The 22,361-nt window shown below is 46.9% G+C and overlaps 2 protein-coding genes across 3 annotated transcripts in view; one reads left to right on the top strand and one right to left on the bottom strand.

Moving 5' to 3' along the window:
* The window catches only part of arid4a (AT-rich interactive domain 4A), a gene marked incomplete at its 5' end in the record, with an annotated part of 29,598 nt that extends 11,426 nt beyond the window's left edge, over positions 1–18,172 (top strand). Inside the window, 18 exons of the mRNA XM_080550219.1 lie at positions 1,927–2,059; positions 2,449–2,528; positions 2,728–2,804; positions 2,983–3,143; positions 6,361–6,433; positions 6,867–6,961; positions 7,653–7,750; positions 7,984–8,245; positions 8,618–8,970; positions 11,619–11,783; positions 12,052–12,136; positions 12,230–12,416; positions 12,877–12,942; positions 13,284–14,813; positions 15,151–15,255; positions 16,286–16,504; positions 16,976–17,122; positions 18,017–18,172. Of these exons, the coding sequence (XP_080406345.1) occupies positions 1,927–2,059; positions 2,449–2,528; positions 2,728–2,804; positions 2,983–3,143; positions 6,361–6,433; positions 6,867–6,961; positions 7,653–7,750; positions 7,984–8,245; positions 8,618–8,970; positions 11,619–11,783; positions 12,052–12,136; positions 12,230–12,416; positions 12,877–12,942; positions 13,284–14,813; positions 15,151–15,255; positions 16,286–16,504; positions 16,976–17,122; positions 18,017–18,120 (3,940 nt within the window). The 3' untranslated portion in view covers positions 18,121–18,172. The remainder of the gene's footprint in view (positions 1–1,926; positions 2,060–2,448; positions 2,529–2,727; positions 2,805–2,982; positions 3,144–6,360; positions 6,434–6,866; positions 6,962–7,652; positions 7,751–7,983; positions 8,246–8,617; positions 8,971–11,618; positions 11,784–12,051; positions 12,137–12,229; positions 12,417–12,876; positions 12,943–13,283; positions 14,814–15,150; positions 15,256–16,285; positions 16,505–16,975; positions 17,123–18,016) is intronic.
* Positions 18,173–20,571: 2,399 nt separating this feature from the next.
* On the bottom strand, positions 20,572–22,361 carry timm9 (translocase of inner mitochondrial membrane 9 homolog). 2 transcript variants are annotated; one of them, XM_080550358.1, is made up of 4 exons: positions 22,311–22,361; positions 21,960–22,010; positions 21,754–21,849; positions 20,572–21,186 (listed from the first exon to the last, which is right to left on the bottom strand). In XM_080550358.1, exons 2-4 carry the CDS (start codon positions 21,996–21,998, stop codon positions 21,052–21,054), a joined length of 270 nt encoding a protein of 89 aa, XP_080406484.1. In that variant the 5' UTR covers positions 21,999–22,010; positions 22,311–22,361; the 3' UTR covers positions 20,572–21,051. The 2 variants fall into 2 exon arrangements, with proteins under 2 accessions (XP_080406484.1, XP_080406483.1); XM_080550357.1 differs by lacking the exon at positions 22,311–22,361 and having other exon boundaries at positions 21,960–22,303.

The raw sequence follows: 22,361 nt of genomic DNA, 5'->3' as shown, positions 1-22,361 counted from the left end.
CCATAGGCAACCATACCATACTCACTTATGTACTCCTGGGAAATGCCCTTCAGAGAAGTGCAAAACCCAGTTGAAGGGCTATGCTGTTTACCAGTCCCAATTCAATCACACTCAAGGGCATGCTCTGGTTAGGTGCGTGCTTATCAGGAGTGGAGTTTACCGGACAATATGTACAGTTAGGCCCGGAAGTATTTCGACGGTGACACAATTTCCATAATTTTGGCTCTACGCCACCACAATGGATTTGAAATGAAGCAACTGAAGTGCAGACTTTCAGCTTTAATTCAAGGGGTTGAACAAAAAATATTGTATGAAACCTTTAGGAATTGCAACCATTTTCATACACAGTCCCCTATTTTCAGGGCCTCCAAATGTAATTGGACAAATGAACATATTCATAAATTAAATGTTCATTTTTAATAGTTTGTCGAATCCTTTGCAGGCAATGACTGCCTGAAGTGTGGAACCCATGGATCTCACAACATTCTGGCTTTCCTTCTTTGTGATGCTTTGTGGCGTTGTTTCTGCCTGTAGTTTTGTCTTCAACAAGTGAAATGCATGCTCGATCAGGTTGAGATCAGGTGATTGACTCGGCCATTGCAGAATATTCCACTTCTATTCCACTTTGTCGTAGACTTGGATAATGATATGCCTACCTCCTGGAGACTGTTCTTCACATGGCTGAATGTTGTGAAGGTTTTTTTTCTTTACCATGTAAAGGATCCTGTGATCATCCACCACTGTTATCTTCCATGGACGTCCAGGCCTTTTTGTGGTGCCGAGCTCACCAATGCGTTCTTTTTTGTCAGAATGTACCAAACTGATTTGGCCACTCCTAATGTTCCTGCCATCTCTCTGCATTTTTGTTTTGTTTTTGCAGCCTAAGGATGGCCTGTTTCACTTGCATTCAGAGCTTCGTTGACTGCATGTTGTGCGTATACAGCAAGAGCTTCCAAATGCAAATGCCACACTTGGAGTCAACTTGGACCTTTTACCTGCTTAATTGATTAAAGAAATAATGAAGGAATAGCCCACATAGTTCCATGAAGCTTTTGAGTCAATTTGGTCCCTTGAAAAAGAGGGAACTACATATTAAAGAGCTATCATTCCTTAACCCTTCCTCCAATTTGGATGTGAATACCCTTATCCTAAAGCTGAGAGTCTGCACTTTAATCCCATATTCATTATATTACTGTAACTTGAATATGTTTTGGTAAACAGCTAAAATAACAAAGATTCTGTCAGTGTCCAAATATATATATGGACCTAGCTGTATGTGTCTTCCAGGCCAGGGCAGATGGTAGGAGTCCTTATAATACATGGAATAAAGAATGGAATCAAAACATTGGCTGACAAGTTAACCCTTCAATGCTGACCTGCTGTTTGCTGTGGGGGCTCCCCAAGTGCTGTCCACGCATTGGTAGTCATCTTCTGTTATAACAAACATGTCTTTCCTTAGCCAGTATTATCTTTCCTTCAGTGAGGACTCCGGAGACGCTTTAGTTGTTAGGGGAAACGGAAAGCATTGGAACATGGTCGTTATGTCTTAATATGGTGGGCTAGAGATGACCCACTATTATTAAGGTCAGGATGAACAGAAATGTTCTCCATTGTAGATGATTGCTCCCCAAGAGGTTTAATGGTAATCTGTTTGCTTTCGAAATGGTTCTCTCTGCTTGCCTATGGGTCGTCATGTTAGCTAGACAGTTTCATTACTCTTAACATAACATTGAACTGCACTTGGTGTTCTGGGCCTCTCAGCTTGCTGTAATGTATGGAATCTAATGATACTACTCCTCATACCATTCCTAATTCCATTCATGCATTACAATGAGCCTGTCCTTTGATTTCTACCTCCACCAGCCTCCCCTACTCTATAGATGCCCTCTCTAAACCCCCCCCCCCCCCCCCCTTGTTGTCCCTCAGTGCGGAGGATGAGAAGGGGTCTTCCTCCAGTGAGAGTGACGAGGATGACAGGAGGAGGCTAAATGATAACCTCCTGGGCAAGGTGGTGAGTGTCCAGACTGGCACGGACCGCACGTCCTGGTACTTAGCACTGGTGAGTCACTTCCTTGTTACACACTCTGTCTGGGACGCAGGACCTATTCTAGAACTCCTAGAATACATCCTTCCTCCCTCCCTCCCTGGCAGAAATCACAGATCTAACATAACTTGATCGGTGAAAGCAATGAAATAAAAAGCTTGCTTAGACCTATCCAATCGTATTAGATTTCTTAAGTATCAGAATAAGAGTCTAATGACCCCAAAGTGCACTACAAGCGGAATAGTGTGTCGATTGTGAGCCACAGTCCATTTGAGATGTGCAGATGAGTCAAGTGTTACATTACTAGATTTTACTGCACTTCTCTTTCCCCCAAATTGAAATGTGTAGTCAGCGTGTCGAGCCATTTGCCTGCTCCTTACTCTCCTCCTCTTCACTGTCTCTAGGTGGTGTCGCCCAGCTGCAATGATGAGCTGAATGTCAAAAAGGACCAATGTTTAGTCCGGTCATTTGCAGACTCTAAATTGTAAGTATTTCATGTCATGTACGGAAAACAAATGTAATTTCGCTAATATTCTGTGCTTTATTTTCCTCTCTGTCCAGCATGTCCTGTGCAGGGTCTGTGTGAACATGCATGGTCTATTGTTGGGATTGCAGTCCTCTCAGAGCTTGTAGCCGTTGGAGACGAAGCCATGGTATTTACATGCGTGTTGGTTTCTCCTCAGTGTCGCTGTGGTGAGGAAGGAGATCCAGGAGGTGGACATGGACAACGTCTCCAAGTCAGAACTCTCCTCTAGGAAAGGTGAGGAAGACTCGGCCCGACTCTGCACTGTCACTCTCTGTTCCTTCACCAGTCCTGGACCCATGCAGGGTTCAACTCCTACCCTGTAGAACGGTCAGTGTGACTGGACAGGAAGTGTCGTGGCGGTTCTGAGCTCTAACTCCCTGCTTCTTCCTTCCTGTCCGCTACCTGTCCCCAGGGTTGGAAGGGGCGCTGTGCTTCCTGCAGACCAAGCTGGTCCCCGAGGGCTGGAAGATGGACATGAGTGAGATCCTGGAGTCGTCCAGCAGCGACGAGGACGACACGGAGGGGAAGGAGAGCGGAGGGGAGGAGAAGGAGAGCAGGAAGACCAAGGAGGAGGTGAGGCGCTGCTGCCTTTACTCTCAGATCACTTTCGTGTGTGTGTGTGTGCGCGTGTGTGTGAGTGAGCTGTTGTTGGACACTATTACTGATGTTTCTCTCAGTCTGAATGCTTGTTACGTTTATTGAGGCTTCTGATATGTACTTGTTATTGCTTGATATCGTTGCCCTCTTTGAAACATAACACTGCCTGAGGGCAGAGCAGCCCAGTGATGTGGAGGCAGAACACCTAAGCCGCTGTACGCTGATCGCGTCAATAAAGTTGGCCATGTGCCAGGCATTCCCCCTCTGTGACATCTTGTGGTTGAGCCACCTTGACTGAGCCACAGTGTGAATAGAGCCAACCAGCGTGTGGGAAACCACACCCCCCGCCCCGCTCACCCAAACACAACAATGGATCATTCTTCCTGCTCCCACAGTTTGGACAAATGGCCATTCGTGTGGCTTCCGACTCCGTCCCCATAGCAACCCCGCTGCTAGTACTTCCTAGCGTTCATAAGAGGAGCTGTGTGGGGATTGGCTGGTGGCCAGGAAGGAGGCGTGCCAGCCTGTTCCTATTGGCCAGAGCCACTCCCCTCCTTTAGAGTCCTTCTTCTTCTTCTTCTTCTTCTTCTTATATAGTTTGAGCATGGGGCAGGCTGGATGTTAGGCTTGGTTGGTACCTCTCTGTACTAGTGTTGATAGAAGTAGAGCAGGGAAGGCTAGTGGAGGTAGAAATTGGAAGACATTACTCATTGTAATTAATAGAACTTTGCCATTCCATGCATCGCAGTGAACCCGACCTCGGATTTCAGCCTCCACCAGTAGAGTTGATTTGACATGTTCTATAACCTGGGTTTCCAGAGGGCTTTGGGGTGATTGCCTTGTCACCGATGATGATGATGATGATGATGATGATGATGATGATGAGCGTTGTGTGACGAGCGTTTTATACTTCCTTAAATTTAAATGCGTGAAGCTATTTAGATCCTCTGTCAGTCATCGTTCAGTGTTTCCCACAGGATTTTGTGAGACTGTGGTAGGTGGACTATGTCTTCAAAAAAACTAATCCTGGAAAAGAATTGTCAGGGGGCACTACCTACTCCAACACTTTCCGCAACAGCGTGAGCAGCGCTAAAAAATGCTAAAAAAACTGTGCTAAAAATGCTTTCAGTTCATTATGAGACTATGGCGGGACAAATTAGACTGGTGGCCCACCACAGTCTCGTCTATGTATGGGAAACACTGTGACATTCTATTGGTCCATATGATCTGGGTACATCTGTCACAACAGTCTCTGAGATGTTATCATTGTGAATGATAACTAGGCTATATTATCCACACGTCTATTCTTTGTATTTTACTCTTTTCTTTGTTCCTATTAACTAATAGTTAACATAGTAGTAGTAGTTAACATAGTAATAGTTGTGGCATAACAAAAATTATATGTAGGCAAGCATGAACTCATGAAGGCTACGCACTAACATGGCTTATACATGGCCTATTTGTAATTAATTAATTAATTTAATTTTGCCATTTAGCAGACGCTTGTATCCAAAGCGACTTACAATTACGAATTACAGGGACATTCCCCCTGGAGTAACTGAGGGCTAAGTGCCTTACCCAAGGGCACACTAGTAGTGGTGTGGCTTCAGGCGGGATTTGAACTCACAACCTTCCGATCACAAGTCCAACTCACTATCCACTAGACCACCACTACCCCTCTTTGTGTCTTGTATTACTCTTTCATCAAGCTTTTGACAGTAGGGCTGTGCGATAATGTTACAAATTACATTTGTAACTTTTCAGTAAATATATGTAGTGTTGCTATATGCATTGTATCCGTAACTCATGCAGGGTTCTCCTCAGTAGTTTTGAACGTCATGGCCCTGAATTCCATTGTCACCCGAAATATTCATACATATTCATGCAAAAAATACAGATAAAAAGCTGAATTCATTGAGGAACATTATAACTCGTTCGTTTTTCCGTTGGAGATTAAAGATAGCTACTCTATCATTCATAAATATATAAATATATATAGATATAAACCCCTCAAAAAAAGTTCGGAAACACTTTTTTTGTTGATTATTCCTCCCCTTTAATAATACCAATTGGTATTGTATTTTATATTGTTGGAAAGCCTGATTAGTCACCTTTACAACGAGGTACAACTTGTGAGGATCATGAGCAACACAGCTAAACGTGTGGGTAGCAGCCCAAAAATATTTGCCAAAATCCCCAATATTCTTCTGTTGGTATTCACTCTCGTTTTGAGTTGCTTGGTGGATTGGATGATTGCACTCTCCCACAGTAATAAGGAAAAAACAACACGTATTGGCCATTTTTACACTTAATTTTACATTGTCAGGGACCTCAGTAGTGTGTGGAAGATCCATACGCAGTCACAACAGCTTGGCACCTCCTCCCTCATGCTGGTCAATTCTGGAGATATGGGATCGCCACTGGCCCCAGAATATCATTCTTGTCAATTAGGCGCCATTCAGGTGCCAGTCACACACCTGTGACTGACATACACCTGCCAGCACTTGAAGCTCAAAGCGAGAGTGAATACCAACAGAAGAATATTGCAGGGGATTTTGTCAAAAATGTTTGGGCCGCCACCCACACGTTTAGCTGTGTTACTCATTCCATGAATGTATGATCCTTACAAGTTGTTGTGCTTTACTCATTGTAAAGGTGACTAATCAGGCTTTCCAACGATATAAAATACAATACCAATTGGTGTTATTAAGGGGAGGAAGAATCAACTGAAATAACGTTTCCAAATTTTTTTTGAGGAGTTTATATATAGTTTAATAAATATATAGTTTAATTTGCTTTGAAATGTTTACACAGCACGGTGCAGTTCACAGCATGGCGCAGGGCAACTCTTCCATGGGGAGAACCCTGCCATGTGAGGTCCATGCCAATACCCAGCTCTATTTGACAGTGGCGGCTTTCCGCGAACACTTTCTACAATAGCCTGTGTTAAGCACTGAAAAATGTGCTTTAATTTTTTTTTAGCTAAAAATACTTGCGGTTCTTTATGACACTATGGTAGGACAAATACGACTATGGCAGGCCGCCAAAGTCTTGTCTATGTATGGGAAACACTGATAACTAGTGTGTGTTTAGTTCATAACTAGCGTGTGTTTAGTTCATAACTAGTGTGGGTTTAGTTCATAACTAGTGTGGGTTTCGGTCGTAACCAGCGTGTGTTTCCTCTCCTCCACAGCCTGAGGATGAGGCGGACCCTGAGGAGAGAGATCACTTTCTACAACAGCTGTACAAGTTCATGGAGGACAGAGGTGAGTCTCTGAGCTGCCTCAGCCCACTGCACACACGCGCACTGCTGCATTCAATCAGGGGAAGCTGGCGGAGGTAGAAGTCGGGGGACGGCCTCATTGTAATGCATGAAACGCATGCATTACAAGGAGCCATTCCTCTGATTTCTACTTCCACGGCGTTCAATTCATTCCGGCACAGCTTCATTTATGGGCTCAATGACATGTAGGAGAGGTCATATCCATGTCACAGATAAGAACGTCCTCCAGATATGATTCAAAAGGCATCATCTCCCTTGAAGGATTACTCATCCTTCACTTGATTGTACTGCAGGTTTATATCACACGTCTATGTGAACACTCTGTGAATGTCTTAATGTCCTTTCTCGTTCTTTCTTCCTTTTTCTTTCCACTCCTCTGTCTCTCTGATGTTAATTGGCCTCTCTCTTCTCCACAGGGACACCAATTAACAAACCCCCTGTTCTGGGCTACAAGGATCTGAACCTCTTCAAGCTCTTCCGGCTAGTCTACCATGCAGGGGGCTGCGATAAAGTGAGTACATCTCTCATCTGCCTTTCTCTCTCTCTGTGTCTGTCTCTGTCTCTGCTTTTCTCTCTGCCTTCCTTTTCTCTTGCATTCTCACTCTGCTTTCTCTCGCTCCCCATCCCTCCTCCCTCTTGCTCCGGCCTGTCTCTCGCCTTTCCCTCTGCTCTCCATCCGTCTCTTGCTCGGCTCTCTCCCTTTCCCTCTGCTCTCTCCCTGCTCACTCCAAAGCGCTCCCCTCTCTCGCTCATTCCCTCTCTCCACCTCTGCTTCTTCCTCTCTTGCTCCCCCCCCCTCCCCCCATCATTTTTTCCCTCCCACCTTCTCTTCCTCACTGCTGCAGTAGACAGTCAGGTCTCCTGGTCTGTTGTCACCAACCTATTCTCACCAGCCCAGCCCTGCCTGCCTGCTGCCTGTCTGCTCCGTAAGCAGAAACGTAGCCTCTGTAGCTTTCTCATAGAGAAGTGAAGGTCAGGAGGGAGCTGCATGGTGGTGTTGGTGTCTCAGCAGCTATGGGGTGAACCAAAGGGCAGATCTGAATTATGACTTTACTGTAGACTATTAATGCTCTTTTTAAAATCTTTTTTTTTTAAAGATTCTTGTGATATCGGTGTTGGCGGGTTTACGACTGTGTTTTTATTCTATACTGACCTGGCATGACTGATTTATTCCTCTGCTTATGTTTCTGGCTATTTTCCAGATTGAGAGTGGCTCTGTGTGGAAGCAGATCTACATGGACCTGGGCATCCCTGTGCTAAACTCAGCTGCCTCCTACAACGTGAAGACTGCCTACAGAAAGTAGGTGTTGCGCCCTCTGGTCAGAGATATGGAACTAGGGAGTGGTACTTTGACAATACGTCTTGCTACCGGGGTGCTTTGAATTCGAGATTTCAGACTGTATCCCTGTGTTATGCAAGATTATTGCCTTGAAGGTGGCTTGTTAGGACATTTTCTGCATGTGTGTAGTAAACATGTGTGTTGCTGGTGGCTCTTATACTCACTGGCTCCTGTCCGTGTGTGTGTGTGTGTAGGTACCTGTATGGGTTTGAGGAGTACTGCAGATCCGCCGGTATCCAGTTCAGGACCATCCACCACAACGACCCCCCGCCCCCTGGACCCCCCAGACCTGCCGAAACGGACCAGAAGACTGCCGGAGGGGTGGAGCTAAAGGAGGGTCAGACCCCGCCTGTCAAGACTGAGCCCACGGGCCCAGGGGACAAGCCCGTCCAAGAAGAGGCGGAGTCAGAGAGCGAGAGTGACAAGGAGGAACACCGGGATCTCTCCTCGCCCAGGGTGAGTGTTGTCTTATGTAGTTTCCCCTTTGTCTTATCTGAGTTTGGATGTCATCTTTGTCTTATCTGAGTTTGGATGTCATCTTTGTCTTATCTGAGTTTGGATGTCATTGAAATCCATTCAGGTGACATTTTCTTATAGATTGGGAATTAGACGGTCTAGGTTTCAGTGGTATACCATAGTCAGTGTGAACTAACTGCAGCGCTCTTTATTCCATATGGGTTGAATCAGATGAATGAAAGGTTGCACCAAGCAGCTCCCCAGGACAGAAGCTGTAGACTCCTGCTTTTTAACAAGTCTAAAAGTAGTCTTGCAGCTAGTGTTTCTCCCTCCACCACCACATACTCAACCTGTGTCCTATTCTCTCTCCAGGGGAGGAGGCGCTGCACGGTCACTCCTGTCAAAGTGGAGGGGAAGGAGCCTGTCAAGCTGGAGAAGATCAGAGAGGAGAAGCTGAAGGAGGAGAGTCGTGTAGGAGGAGGAGCAGGAGGCCCAGGAGGAGGAGGAGGAGGAGGAGGAGGAGAAGAGACCAGCGGGGAGGAGCAGAGAGAGGGCTCTGACGGAGGAGACCACCCTGGGAAGAGACGCAGTCGTCGCCTGGAAGAGTCTGACAAAGAGTCAGAGGACGATGACGAGGAGCAGGAGGGTGACGATGAAGACGATGAAGACGAGGAGGATGGGGAGGAGGAGGATGACGATGGAGAGAGAAGTCGAACCAGAGAAAGGTACGGTTGGATTGGATCAATATGGTGATAGAGTTGTTGGCTGGATGGATATGTTGTGAGGTGACATTAACCACCACCTCTGATTATCTGCAGCTATATTTATTACCGTATTTTCCGCACTATAAGGCGCACCGGATTATAAGGCGCACCTTCAATGAATGGCCTATTTTAGAACTGTTTCCATATACAGGGCGCACCGGATTATAAGGCGCACCGGATTATAAGGCGCATAGAATAGATACTGCAGTCAAACGTTTGACTGGGGTTGCGTTACGCCCAAGCTCCACCTACTGCGTTGCGTCACCTCTCCATCGGTGTTGTGTCAACTTCCCGTTGTCCAAGCTCCACCTGAGCGTTGTCACCGTCAACGTTCTACCTGCTCCACTGTCAAAAATATATATTTTTCCACCTCAAGTATCAGCCGTTCGTCATCCATTTTTGCAACAAGCGTCAAGGACCTGCGGTGATTCACAGCTGACTCGCGTGAATAGCAATTCGCAATAGCTGCAACCACGAGATATAGAGTAGTTAGCTACAAGCATTTTCAATCTGCTATTATCTCTATTAGTGGATTAACCGCTGTGGTGATTTAACAGCTGATAAAAATACATCAAGTAGACTACAAACAGAGCAAAACAACACCAGAAAACAACCAATAGGCTATACAATTATAACCAACAACCAATATGTGACAGCTCCTGGTGAAATGTGCAACGTACTTTTTCAGTTTTTACACATGCTTAAACTACAGATTGTAAGCTTTCAAATGATGTGTCATACATTCAAATCAGAGAAAGATTGAACACGACAGGCGTATTTGAATGTTGGTTCACCTCAAACACTGAATGGGAGAAAAGTGACTCTGACCAAACCACAACAAACGCTGCTAGCGGCTAACAGCTAACAAAACACATCGCTACGAAGGTCTAAACTGTATTTTAATAACATGACAACATACTGGGAGAACATCGACATGCTAAAAACACATAACTACACATAACTAGATGAACACACAGTTCTTGCTTTTGAACACGCGCTAAAACGAAACTATGTTTACAAGTCAACCCTCCCTTACCGGTAGCCTCCGGCAAACGAGAATAATGAATCCAATACACAAATGATAAGTGTTTAGTGATCGTTAAACTGTTGTTTATTATATCGAGTGGGTACTTTAAAACTTCAAGTTGAAAGCACCAAGAATCTCACTTTGTTCCCTCGGAAACTCTGTTTAGTCTTCTTTACTTGGGGTCTTGTGGTGTGGGACTGTGAGTAAGCACAGTATACCGGTGTTTACTGATTACCGTAATGCTGCAAGCGGTGCGGCTTTGTAGTTTACCAGTCGTACTGAAACATTTTGACAGAGCGCCTTGAGCGCCGTGTACAACCAGTATGGATCAACAAATTAACCAATTGATCCATATATAAGGCGCTCCGGGTTATAAGGCGCACTGTCGTTTTTTTTGAAAATTAAAGGCTTTTAAGTGCGCCTTATAGTGCGGAAAATACGGTACATTTATTTGAGTTTATTTGTAGAAGCTCCTCTTGTATATTTATGTAGGGCAATTTTAAAGGTCCAGGATGAAACATTCAAGCTTTCTAACAGCTTCCTAATGGCTGTGATGACTGTTTGATGGGATGAGATCCCTGGAAAGAAGTATTTCATTTACTTTCTAACATGGCGTGTCCTGCCTAACAGCATGCTGTTACTGGCCAGGGGGGTTCTAGGAGCGGACTCACCGATTTTTGCCTTTCTGTCACTGGTGGCTGCCTCTTTGATTGATGGCTGCTCATCGTGCCCGCAAGCAGAAAAGCAACAACTAAAGTCCATTTTGGGGGTGTTATATTATTCTAAAGGACTATGTTGTTTGGAACAAAATGTTGCCGCTTTTGCCAGAGGTGTCAGATTTCCGCCATGCTCCTTTAAATGAATGGATATTGTGAAAGGATGGTTTTGTGTACGTGAATCAAGTCTTGTTTCTTTTAGGGCTACCTCGTTGGTGTTTGCATGCTGCATGTGTGTGGGCATCATTGATAGCTAGGGATAGCTAGCTATTGAGTAGTGTGTTTCTTGACTGATCTGAGGGCCATGGTTTGAAGGGCTGTAGTGAGCCTCTCTCTGTGCTGCTACATACATCATTTGTTTCTCACAGATCTGTAGAGAGGAGCTCAGGACTCAGGAGATGCTGGATCACAAAGCTGTGTGTTTGTTTCAAAGAGCCTTCGGGCTTTGACCTCTTCAAACAGTTTTCTTCTGAAGCTAGCTGCTCAATATATGTTGTTGGGCAAACTTTGGCTTTCATGGCTTTCTTTCGTGTGATGTTGGTAGTGTAAGAAACTTGGCTTTTGCATAAACTAGTGAAAGCACCACCACAGAGTGTTGGATTGAACGGTGACGGGGTGAAAAGCACCTTGCTTGATGTGAACTTCTTGGCAGTAACACGCAAACTCTTATCACCTCTGTTACGATATAATTGTCCACAGTCAACCTTTAATAACCATTGACCTTTCCGGTTTGATGCGTACGGGAGGCTTTAGCTAAGGGAACGAGGTCTGTCTCCCATGCAGCTGTAGCCACCATTCTAGCGCCGCTATTCTTCTCCTTAGGGTTTGCGAGGCTCTGTTTGACGTGTCTGTGTGTGTGTCCACAGAGGTGAGGATGAGGAGGGAGACGACGACTGTTTGACGGGGACAAAGGTCAAGGTGAAGTACGGCCGAGGAAAGACCCAGAAGATCTACGAGGCCAACATCAAGAAGACGGAGTCTGACGACGGCGAGGCTGTCTATCTGGTCCACTACTATGGATGGAACGTCAGGTGAGATCAGGTGCACCACAGGGCTCCTCCCTCACTCCGGGGCAGGGAAGGTGTTTGCCATGTTTGTTTATGATTTGCTGTGTTGTAAAGGACAGTATTCCTAATTTGCCTGCTTGTCGGCTGTTCCACATTTGACGTCCCTTCAGACTTAAAGCTTAGCGTTGTAGACAAGTGCTGTCTTAGACTGGCTTTCTAGACAAAGCAGTCCGTTATTAGATCTGTATAATATTAGTCATAAACGTGCCCCTGGACCCCTCCTCCCCCCCAGGTATGACGAGTGGGTGAAAGCAGACAGGATCATCTGGCCCGTGGACAAGGGCGGAACAAAAAGGAAACAGAAAAAGAAAGTCAAGGTGAGAAACACCTTTCAGTAGCTCCATTTGATCCAGACTTGTTTAGGAATAGTCCAGTCACACCCGTATGTTCTGCCGTCATTCCCTCCCCAGAACAAAGACGAAGATGACAAGGAGGAGGACAAGCAGTCCAAGATGAACATGAAGCGCGGCCGTCCTCCGATGAGAACCACCCCCCCCAGTGCCAACCGGAGCGTGTCCAAGACCCCCAGCAGCGAGGGGCGGTCCAGCAGCAAGAGCAGCCGGCCCTCGGACACGTCCACCCTGCCCAACGGAGAGGGTGAGAGACCCGGGGACCAGGGGAGGCTGGTGGAGGGAGAGGGTGAGAGACTAGGGAAGGCTGGTGGAGGGAGAGGGTGAGAGACTAGGGAAGGCTGGTGGAGCGAGAGGGTGAGAGACTAGGGGAGGCTGGTGGAGGGAGAGGGTGAGAGACCCGGGGAGGCTGGTGGAGGGAGAGGGTGAGAGACCAGGGGAGGCTGGTGGAGGGAGAAATCGCAGGACGGGCTCATTGTAATTCATGGAATGGTATCAAACATGTGTGATGACTACAATGAGCTCGTCCTCTGATTTCCACCTCCACTGCTGTACAGTATATAGACCAGCGGGCAGCATGCTGTGTGTTCTCCGCAAACCCAGATACATTAATCTCATTATTCAGTTGTTGACTGGGTCTCTCTCCCCCTCCTTCTGCTCTTTTCCTCTGTCTCTTCTTCCTACTTCCTTCCTTCCTTCCTCTACAGGGACCCCTCGTCGGCGGACCAGGAGAACCTCAGGGATGTATGACTCTGATAAGGAGGAATCCAATGGTAAGTTTGAGAGGACCTTTTCATACACATACTGTTGTCTGTCACTGTACAAGGAGTCTAAACAGAAGTACCAGGAGAACCTGTGTGATACGGTCCCAGAGGTGCGGTTCGGTCAGATAAGTTCTCAGACTGAAATGAAATTCGGCAATAATTCTGGATTATGATTATTTCACTGGCCCGTCCTTCTGTTCAGATTCCTTTGTAACTTCTTGGTAACTATGGTTATGATGTCCCATTTCTGATCCGAGGATTAGCTACTTTGTATTTGGAAGTTAATAGATAATTATGGAAAGATTTGAATGGCATTCAAATCCTGTTTTTTATTGGCCCCCCTCTCTTAGAAGAATCAGGCAACTCGTCTGAGGACAGCGAATCAGAGGACTCGCCTGAGAAGAAGCCCGCGTGGGCAGAGAGGACGGACCCAGCTACGGCTCGCAAGCTGGAGGAAGAGGAGGACAGGAGGGCCTCGGCCGCCAGAGCTGAGGCGGTCGCAAGAGCAGAGGCGGCTGCAGCCGCGGTGGCAGCATTAGCCGCTGCAGCAGCAGTTGAAGCAGAAGCAGCATCGGCAGTAGAGGCAGAGCTGCCTCGCAACCCTCAGATACAGGAAGAGGAGAAGGAGGAGGAGAGGGAGAGGGAGAAACCTCCTCCAGAGAGGAGAGAGCCAGAGAAGGCTGAGGAGCCGCCAGCGGCAGCGGCCGTGCCCATGTCCCCTGAGCCTGACAGACCCAAGGAAGAGGACACCCCCAAGTCCCCCTGCAGGCCTGTGCTGCCTGCCCAGCCCCCCCCAGACAGGTCCCCTCGGCCTAAAGGACGACGGAGCAACAACAACACCACCAGGGAGCCCGGCTCTGAAACCCCCACTAAAACTACAACTCCCACCCCCACCCCCAACACCACCCCCAACCACACTGAGATGGAGCAGAGCCAGTCCCAGTCCTCGTCGCCCTGCTCCCGCAGCCTGAAGAGGCAGGACCAGGAGCCCATGGTGGTGCTCCACTGCCTGCCCGCCCAGCACCTCCCCGAGCCCTCGGGCTCCGACACGGACTCGGCCACAGAGGAGGAGTTCTGCAGGGAGGAGCGCAGCGTCGTGACCAAGCGCAAGGCCACGGAGCAGAGGACGCCGGACAAGAAGGTCCGTCTGGACCGGAGGGAGGAGACGCCCAAGACGCCCTCGCCTGTGAAACGGCCCGAGCCCAAGACGCCCTCGCCCCTGAAAAGGTCGGACATGGAGAGGAGGGCCGAGTCGGGCCAGAAAGGAGAGGAGCGGCTGAGGAGGTCGGACCCCGCGGGGCAGAAAGACCGGGGAGAGGAGCGCCTGTCGGCTGCTAAAGAGCAGGAGGTCAAGGTGGAGATGCCTTCTCTCACCCTGGAGGTGCAGTGTCGGGACGAGCCCCCTCGCAGAGGTATGGGCCCTACGGCGGAGCAGCATCACACGGGCTCGGACCCCGTGGACGAGTTGATGCCTCAGATAGGCCCCGAGGCGCTGGTGTGCCACGAGGTGGACCTAGACGACCTGGACGAGAAGGAGAAGAGTCCCTCGGCAGAAGAGCTGCTCATGAGCTTGAGGGAACCCACGGTCCTGCTGCAGCCGCAGCCCCCCGCCTCCATGGCCTCCCACGCCCCCCACAACCCTCCGTCCTCCGCCGGCGCCCCCTCTTCCAGAGTGTTCCCCTCCCCCACCTCGGACCCCAGCCCAGACGAGTCCCACAGCACCAAGAGCGAGAGTGACGTGACCATCGAGGTGGACAGCGTGGCGGGGGAGTCCCAGGAGGGGCTCTGTGAGAACGAGTCGTCGGCGAACTGTTTCGACGCCAGCACCAGCTCCAGCAACTCCAGCCTGTCTCTGCAGGAGAGGGACACCAAGGACAGAGGTGGGGGCTCACATGACACAGGTGTTACCCAGCGTTGCTGCGGTGGTCATGTAAACATGTCTTGTCGTGCAGTAGAGTATCATTATAAGTCAAGGGAAGAGGTTCTGGGCAGCAACTTGGTCCTGTCAAAGATGTGTTGTTGTTTTTTTGGGCTGCGTTTCAGAGCGAGCTCCTTCGTCACAGCACAATGTGCACAGTCATGGTTTTAGAAAGGTTTCCTACATGTTTTGCTTGCTGTGTGTGGTGGGTTTCACAGTTGATAGATGTTTCTCTAGAAGCTTAACCCTGTTGTTGACCTGAGTGTTGGTATTCACTAACCTTCTCTCTGGTCCCGCAGGTCAGAAGAGGTTAATGGACTGTAACAGCAGCTCCTCTGCCAAGAAGCAGAAACGCAACCAGAAACGGCCAAGCACAACGTCCAAGATGGAGAAGAATGGAGCCGGTAAGCACTGCAGTGTTGTGTGTGCGTGTGTGTGTGTGTGTGTGTGTGTGTGTGTGTGTGTGTGTGTGTGTGTGTGTGTGTGTGTAATGCTTTGGGTATCCCTGAGCTTTATTTAGGATTAAGGGATTTGGCTTTTATAGTCTAGGGTTCCTGTAAAATAAATCTTGATCTCTCCACATGTCAGATGTGAAAATCTGGTTCATTTGTATCCGTTGTTCTATTAGTTCCATGTCTACTGATATCAGGGCTCGGTGCCTCCAAACATCCCCTGATGGGAGATCTTTTCAACCAAACTCTCCTGAATGATTGCCCAACTAATTATTAGAACCATTAGAGGAGTCGTGTTCTACATAGTTTGCTGCAACATCCTCCCAGGTTAAATGGCTGAGAAGTTACCGTGACAGATCAACGACCTTACATGATTACAACTCACGGTTGTTGTCTTGTTCACAAAACCGAAACGAAAGTGTCACCCTATCGTGAGTTTTTTAAGAGGGGGATGGTGAGAGAAGTAGCACTTCAAGCAAAAATTAGCTTCACTGCAAAATCAGCAGGAATGCAACAGAATGAAGGCGGCATACCGGCCTGATAATGTGGACCGGAGAGGACTGGTAAGGATGATATGGATTTAGTGTCAAATGTCATGGCGGCACCAGTTAGGTCACAGCAAGGCAGTACTGAAAGGGCAGGCTTGAAGTGTAGTTAGTGATTTTGCGGCCAAATATTTCTCTGTCAAAATGACGGATGGCATTTGGAATTTTTCCTTCAACACTAAAAATCGATAAATGGTGGACAATTGTCGGTTAACGGAACCCCTGGTTACGGTTGTCTTGTTTGGGCTGCACCTAAATAAAGTGTGTGTGTGTGTGTGTGTGTGTGTGTGTGTGTGTGTGTGTGTGTGTGTGTGTGTGTGTGTGTGTGTGTGTGTGTGTGTGTGTGTGTGTGTGTGTGTGTGTGTGTGTGTGTGTGTGTGTGTGTGTGTGTGTGTGTGTGTGTGTGTGTGTGTGTGTGTGTGGTCTCCCCTCCCCAGGCCACAGCAGTGACAGTGAGGACCTGGCTGTCATGGACACGCCCAGTAAGCTGACGCCCGTCAAACACTCCCTGTCTAAAGGCCACAAGCTGTCTCCACACAGTAAAGACCTGGAGAAGGACAAGCTATCTCCACACAGTAAAGACCTGGAGAAGGACAAGCACAAAGACAAGCAGGGCTTCCCCTCCCCGCGCAACTACAAGTGGACCTTCCCGCTCAGTACGTCTCCTCGTCACGGGTCCTTTTTTACACTTCATTTGATGATTGTGTCAATAGTGTTTTTACATGACATGGCGGTAGAGAATAAAACAGGTTGGTGATGACTAGCACACTGACTATTGTCAGGTACTGAAGGCTTGACCAGAGGCTTGTTTCAGGATTCCATTCCATGTATTACAATGAGCCCATCCTCCCATTTCTACCTCCACCAGCTGTTATACAGATGAAGATGCTTGTATTATATTGTAATATACTGTTTATCTTTAAATACTTTGAAAGTATGCTTCACTGAGACCTATTAGCTGAATATTTAATGTAATCTCAGAGATTTCCAGAGATCAGATTTAGCCAATAGGGAACTCCTGTGCTAAAATGTTTTTGAGGAGCACTTGAATGCCCTATTATTGACTTGAGATCATTCCAGTAACCTCTCTCCTCTCTCCCTCCTTCGCTCTCTCCCTCTCTGAACAGATGAGCTAGACACCATGTCGAGTGGGGAGAGGATCTCCTTCCTGCAGGACAAGCTGCAGGAGATCAGGAAGTACTACATGTCCCTCAAGTCTGAGGTGGCGTCCATCGACCGCAGGAGGAAGAGGATCAAGAAGAAGGAGAGAGAAGGTAAGACGGCCTCCTCAGGACGGGACTCTCTGACTAAAGACCCAGCCTTGTAGGGTTAGACCCAGCCTTGTAGGGTTAGACCCAGCCTTGTAGGGTTAGACCCAGCCTTGTAGGGTTAGACCCAGCCTTGTAGGGTTAGACCCAGCCTTGTAGGGTTAGACCCAGCCTTGTAGGGTTAGACCCAGCCTTGTCGGGTTAGACCCAGCCTTGTCGGGTTAGACCCAGCCTTGTAGGGTTAGACCCAGCCTTGTAGGGTTAGACCCAGCCTTGTAGGGTTAGACCCAGCCTTGTAGGGTTAGACCCAGCCTTGTAGGGTTAGACCCAGCCTTGTAGGGTTAGACCCAGCCTTGTAGGGTTAGACCCAGCCTTGTCGGGTTAGACCCAGCCTTGTAGGGTTAGACCCAGCCTTGTAGGGTTAGACCCAGCCTTGTAGGGTTAGACCCAGCCTTGTAGGGTTAGACCCAGCCTTGTAGGGTTAGACCCAGCCTTGTAGGGTTAGACCCAGCCTTGTCGGGTTAGACCCAGCCTTGTAGGGTTAGACCCAGACTTGTAGGGTTAGACCCAGCCTTGTAGGGTTAGACCCAGCCTTGTAGGGTTAGACCCAGCCTTGTAGGGTTAGACCCAGCCTTGTAGGGTTAGACCCAGCCTTGTAGGGTTAGACCCAGCCTTGTAGGGTTAGACCCAGCCTTGTAGGGTTAGACCCAGCCTTGTCGGGTTAGGGTCTGTTGGTTTTTATGGTGGTAGTCAAAGACAGTTCTAGAGGACGTCATGGGTTGTACATCGATTATTATTATAATACTTTGCTTTGAATGATTCGTTAGTATATCCACTGCACTTGAGTAGCATGTGTGTGTGTGTTATAGAACTAGCTAACCCTGTCTCTCCCCCCCTCAGTGTCCCACACCACAGCGTCAACGTCATCCGGCTCCTCAGACACAGGGATGAGTCCATCATCGGCCTCGCCCACTCAGAACACAGTGGCTGTGGAGTGCAGGTGATGACACGCCTCCGCCCCAGCCACGTCCCCCGCCTCTGCCTTCCCAGCATCCCGCTGCCCTCCTGGGGTATTTCCAGCGAGGTGAAACGTCCAGAATGGTGCAGATGGAAATGTGTCTGTATAGAACAGCTGTTGCTGTATATCCCATGCAGATGAGTCAGTTCTAGACACTGCATTTCTATCTGAAGTTCTGAATATTTCAGCTTGTCGAATGAACCCCTGGACACTCGTACTGACATGGCAGAGAAAGCGGCCAAAAGCACTCGACTGTCCTCTAGCCCCCCCCAGCATCATCCCATCCACCATGTGGCCACTCCCACTTCCTGCACTTTTCCTGGTTGTTGTAGTAGTCACATGTCGCAGTGTCAGGAAATGGATTTTCCCATGTGAGCTGAATGTAAGGAACGAGACCACCCTCCCCCAGCCAAGCCAACCTCTCTGACTCCATCCTTGAACAGTCCAAGGCACTTCTCTTCCCTCCCTCTCCTCCTGTCAGAACCCTGAAATAAACCTCGTCTGGCTCCCTCCACCAGGACCAATCTACATGCAGTAGTAATCAATAAAGTTGTTCCCTGTCAGCAGAACCCGGCAAACACAATGTAAAACTGTAAAGGGTCCCCCGTGCGTTGATATCATGGTCACTCCTTAACCAGCTGGACATGGTTTTGCAAAAACAAAAGGTCAATTCTGTTGTTCACGTGTTCCATCATCAGAACTGCCAAAGTACAAACGTTGCAGCAGAGTGCCCTATTTTGGAAAAGTGGGACAAATCCAATTGCAAAAGGGAATGTAGTTGACTGAAAACTGCAGCTGTTGTCTTCCACTATTGAGGTGCGTGTCAGCACAGTAATTATGCAAAAACTATTTTTGTTGTCTCTCTTTTTAAGAAAAGAAGTAAAAAATGAAAAAAATGAAAAATGAAATGGGGAAAAAAAAGTTTTGAACAGTGGAACACAGGAAAAACTGTTTTCAGTTGACTAATTTCCTTTGCGAGTGTATTTTGTCTTTTTATATGTAATTGCAGAGTTTTTATTTTAGTACGGAAAATTTCAAAAAGTATATATCACAGCGGTGAAGTTATTTAATGAAAGATTTCTAGACCTGAAACTTTGTGTAAAATAAAGGTATCTTGCAACTTGTTAAATATATTTATTCTGTCAGTGGATACATTTTTGTATTTTTTACAATTATAGAAACATTAACCTTCCACAGTTGGCACAGAGTGGGAAAGTATCATGTTGAACGAATGTCATGTGCTCATCTAAAGGCCAATTTTGACTGTGATGTTTCAATTGGGTAGCTACTGTGCAGTACATATGTCTCTCCCCTTTTTCAATTGGGCCCAACACTTTTCCCCCCTCATGAGTTGTACCCCCTTACTAGACTGTATTGGGGAACACCATAATTTGGTGGCCTTTACATTTAGTTTTTCTTTTCTTTTTTTTGCTTGGGTTCAGATTTCCCCTTGGTACTTGGTATTTGTTGTAATTTAAACTTCTATTCTTTATTTTTTCAGCATTAAGTTCTGACCAATTAAATAAAACTGTTGCTTAAGGAACATGTACTAAGTGGAGCCCAGGGGTTTTTGCTATGATTGTTTCTTTTGTACATAGATCTTCCAAAACCATGTATTTGAAAAATACATTTTACACAAACTGTAAAGAATGATTTATATTATTTTTTTTAAAACATCTTTGTACCGGTATATTATTAAAACCTTTTCCTTTTCTTTATTCTATGTCAAGTTGGTAGAAAAGTTAGCATACATCCTTAGACTGTATAAAAAGAATCATTGGGTTTCAGAGTGTGTCTGGAACAAACCCTATAGTGACATGGAACCATTCAGAACATTTTATGCTTTGTTGACTTGATTTCATTGTGAATATGTACTTCCTTGCTAAAAAGGTGAGTTTGTCCATAGATTCCTGGATGAAGGAAAGAGAAGGTATTAGGATTTCCCTGAGCAAAGCCATTGTATCATTATGTAAAATAAGCAGAGCTCTCTTCATTTCTAATAAAGTTTTTAAATATTTTCCTTGTGTAGCGTTGGTCTTTGGCTCATGATTATGTTGTCTGTATAGATGAGGGATCTAGTCACATATGCACACAGGTTTTCAGGAGGTATGCGAGTATCCTGAAAGCTTTGCAGCAATCCAATCTTGTGCCCATTTAAAAAAAGAAAAACAAAACATTAACAGTTGACTGCTAGCTGCCTGCACATTACAGGGGTCTCTCCCACGTCTCTGATCTGGCTACGGGCTAATTTGGACTTCTGTCGACACCACACATCAGCCAGTCAGTATTGTCTTAGCACATGCAGTGACAGTTCATCCCCAACAGGTGGCAAATGTTTCATATTTGTTAGAGGTCAAGCAGGAGGACAGTGGGGGTATAGTATGTGCTGATGTGAAAACAACCTGGTTTAACGAAGTGCACAGCTATATGACAAGAGGGCGGTAGAAGACATTTAATAATACAATACAGAAACAAATGGGAATTCAGAGCAAAAAGACACCAAACTAGTGATACTCTAGTTCGTCAATATCTTACGTCACAAATTACACACTATAAAAACAAAACAAAAATGTATTGTGTAAATAAATGTAAATCATTTTTTTGTTTGTCACATTTTGCCAGGATCAGAACACAACATGATAGGTCATGACCCGGGCTATTCTGTCTGAGGGCTGACATGGCCCTGTGGATACATGGATAGATACATGGATAGAGTCCACGCAGTCACCATCATCATCCCCAGCCAGAGACGTGGAGGTAGGCCAGAGCAGAGATTTAGGAAGGCTGCCATTAGAATCTATCCCCTGGTTCACCACTGGCTCCTCCGTGATGGTCAGGGGGCTGTGTGGTGGCCAGGCAGGACGTGCCACTGTGAGGCTGTCTGTCCATATGGAGGAGGAGGAGGGGTAACAGATCCCTACCGCGGCTGGGCCAGTAGACCAGCTTTGGCTGCTAGGGCTTCGTTCTGCTGGATGTGGTACTCCTGGAAGCGCATGGAGATGCGCTGGGTCATCTTCAGGTACTTCTGAAGGCAGCTTTCTGAACAGGTGCTCTGGAGAAGGGAGAGATGACAGTTTGTGACGTTAGAATTATAAGGTTCTATCTCCATTTTTGTCAAAATTGAGTTTTTTACATAATCTGATCCATTAGGTGTTTATTAATGCCTGTGTGGTGTTATTTTTAAAATGTTGACATTTTTTAGTTAGTAATTAATCAAATACAAAGGTTCCATCTCACAGAACATAATGGAATGTAAAAGCTTTGAAGCTCAATATCTCTGAACTACCCTAAATGGAGATAGAACCTTATAATTCTAAGCTCACGAGTTACCATCATACATAGAGTACATATCCATGGCAACAGCAAAGGCTTTTTTTGCTGCATCTGAAGGAGCTAATGTTAACCTTCATACACAATGATGACCTTCACAACATAAGGGAAATATTGTGATATAATGCTGTCACTGTGTCTCCCCACAGACACCAGGGCTGGGATGTCTAAGTCCCAGAGTAGGAGTGCTGATGGAGGATCAGGTCCACCTGTCCATATCATCGGACTCATCATCATCTTATTCACATCTAGGCTAAAGTGTCTGGCAGGAATCAAGGACGTGGCTTACCTCTTCTGTTTTGACTTCTCTGGTGGTGAAGTCCTTCACGCAGTCCATGAAGCAGTTCTCGGTCAGTTTGTTGTAGGTGCCCAGGAACTCTTTGAACTGTCAAAACAAACCGGACCGATCAGTAGGGGTGACAGACAGGGGTGGGGGTGACAGTAGGCCCTATAGTATACCATACTACACTAGTGTGACGAGAGAGAGAACCTCACCTGTTTAATCTGGTCCGACTCTGAGATCTGGGCAGCCATGTTTCAGTGTTTCTGTTGGAGTGGAGATACATGTTACACACGAGTCCTACATTCATACAACCCTTACCGCTCTGCCTGTCACAGATCATTCAACAGTTTAACATGCTGCACAAGCGATGCTTTGCAGTAGCTAGCTACCGGCGCTAACTAACTAGCTGTAAATAGCTGGTGAAAACCTTTACGATTAGATGACATTGCGCGTGTTAAATATGTACAGGCTACAGGCAGGAGCTAAATCAAATCGAGGCTTGAATAAACAGCATAGCTTTAGACAAACACGTTGCGAGGGAGGAAATCATTGAAACCTGTCACCTTTCTCAGCACAGCAGAAGTCATTCACCCAGCCAGGAGCCGAAGGACACG

This window comes from Nansenia antarctica, assembly GCF_963989245.1.
Source record: "Nansenia antarctica genome assembly, chromosome: 1".
Taxonomy (NCBI): domain Eukaryota; kingdom Metazoa; phylum Chordata; class Actinopteri; order Argentiniformes; family Microstomatidae; genus Nansenia; species Nansenia antarctica.
This window is presented reverse-complemented; position numbering and strand designations above follow the sequence as displayed.

Coding starts and splice junctions, on each gene's coding strand:
- timm9 (XM_080550358.1), bottom strand. CDS start 21,998: ATGGCTGCCCAGATCTCAGAGTCGGACCAGATTAAACAG. Junction 21,850..21,959: donor AGTCGGACCAGATTAAACAG/GTGAGGTTCTCT, acceptor TTGTTTTGACAG/TTCAAAGAGTTCCTGGGCAC. Junction 21,187..21,753: donor GAGAAGTCAAAACAGAAGAG/GTAAGCCACGTC, acceptor TCCCTTCTCCAG/AGCACCTGTTCAGAAAGCTG.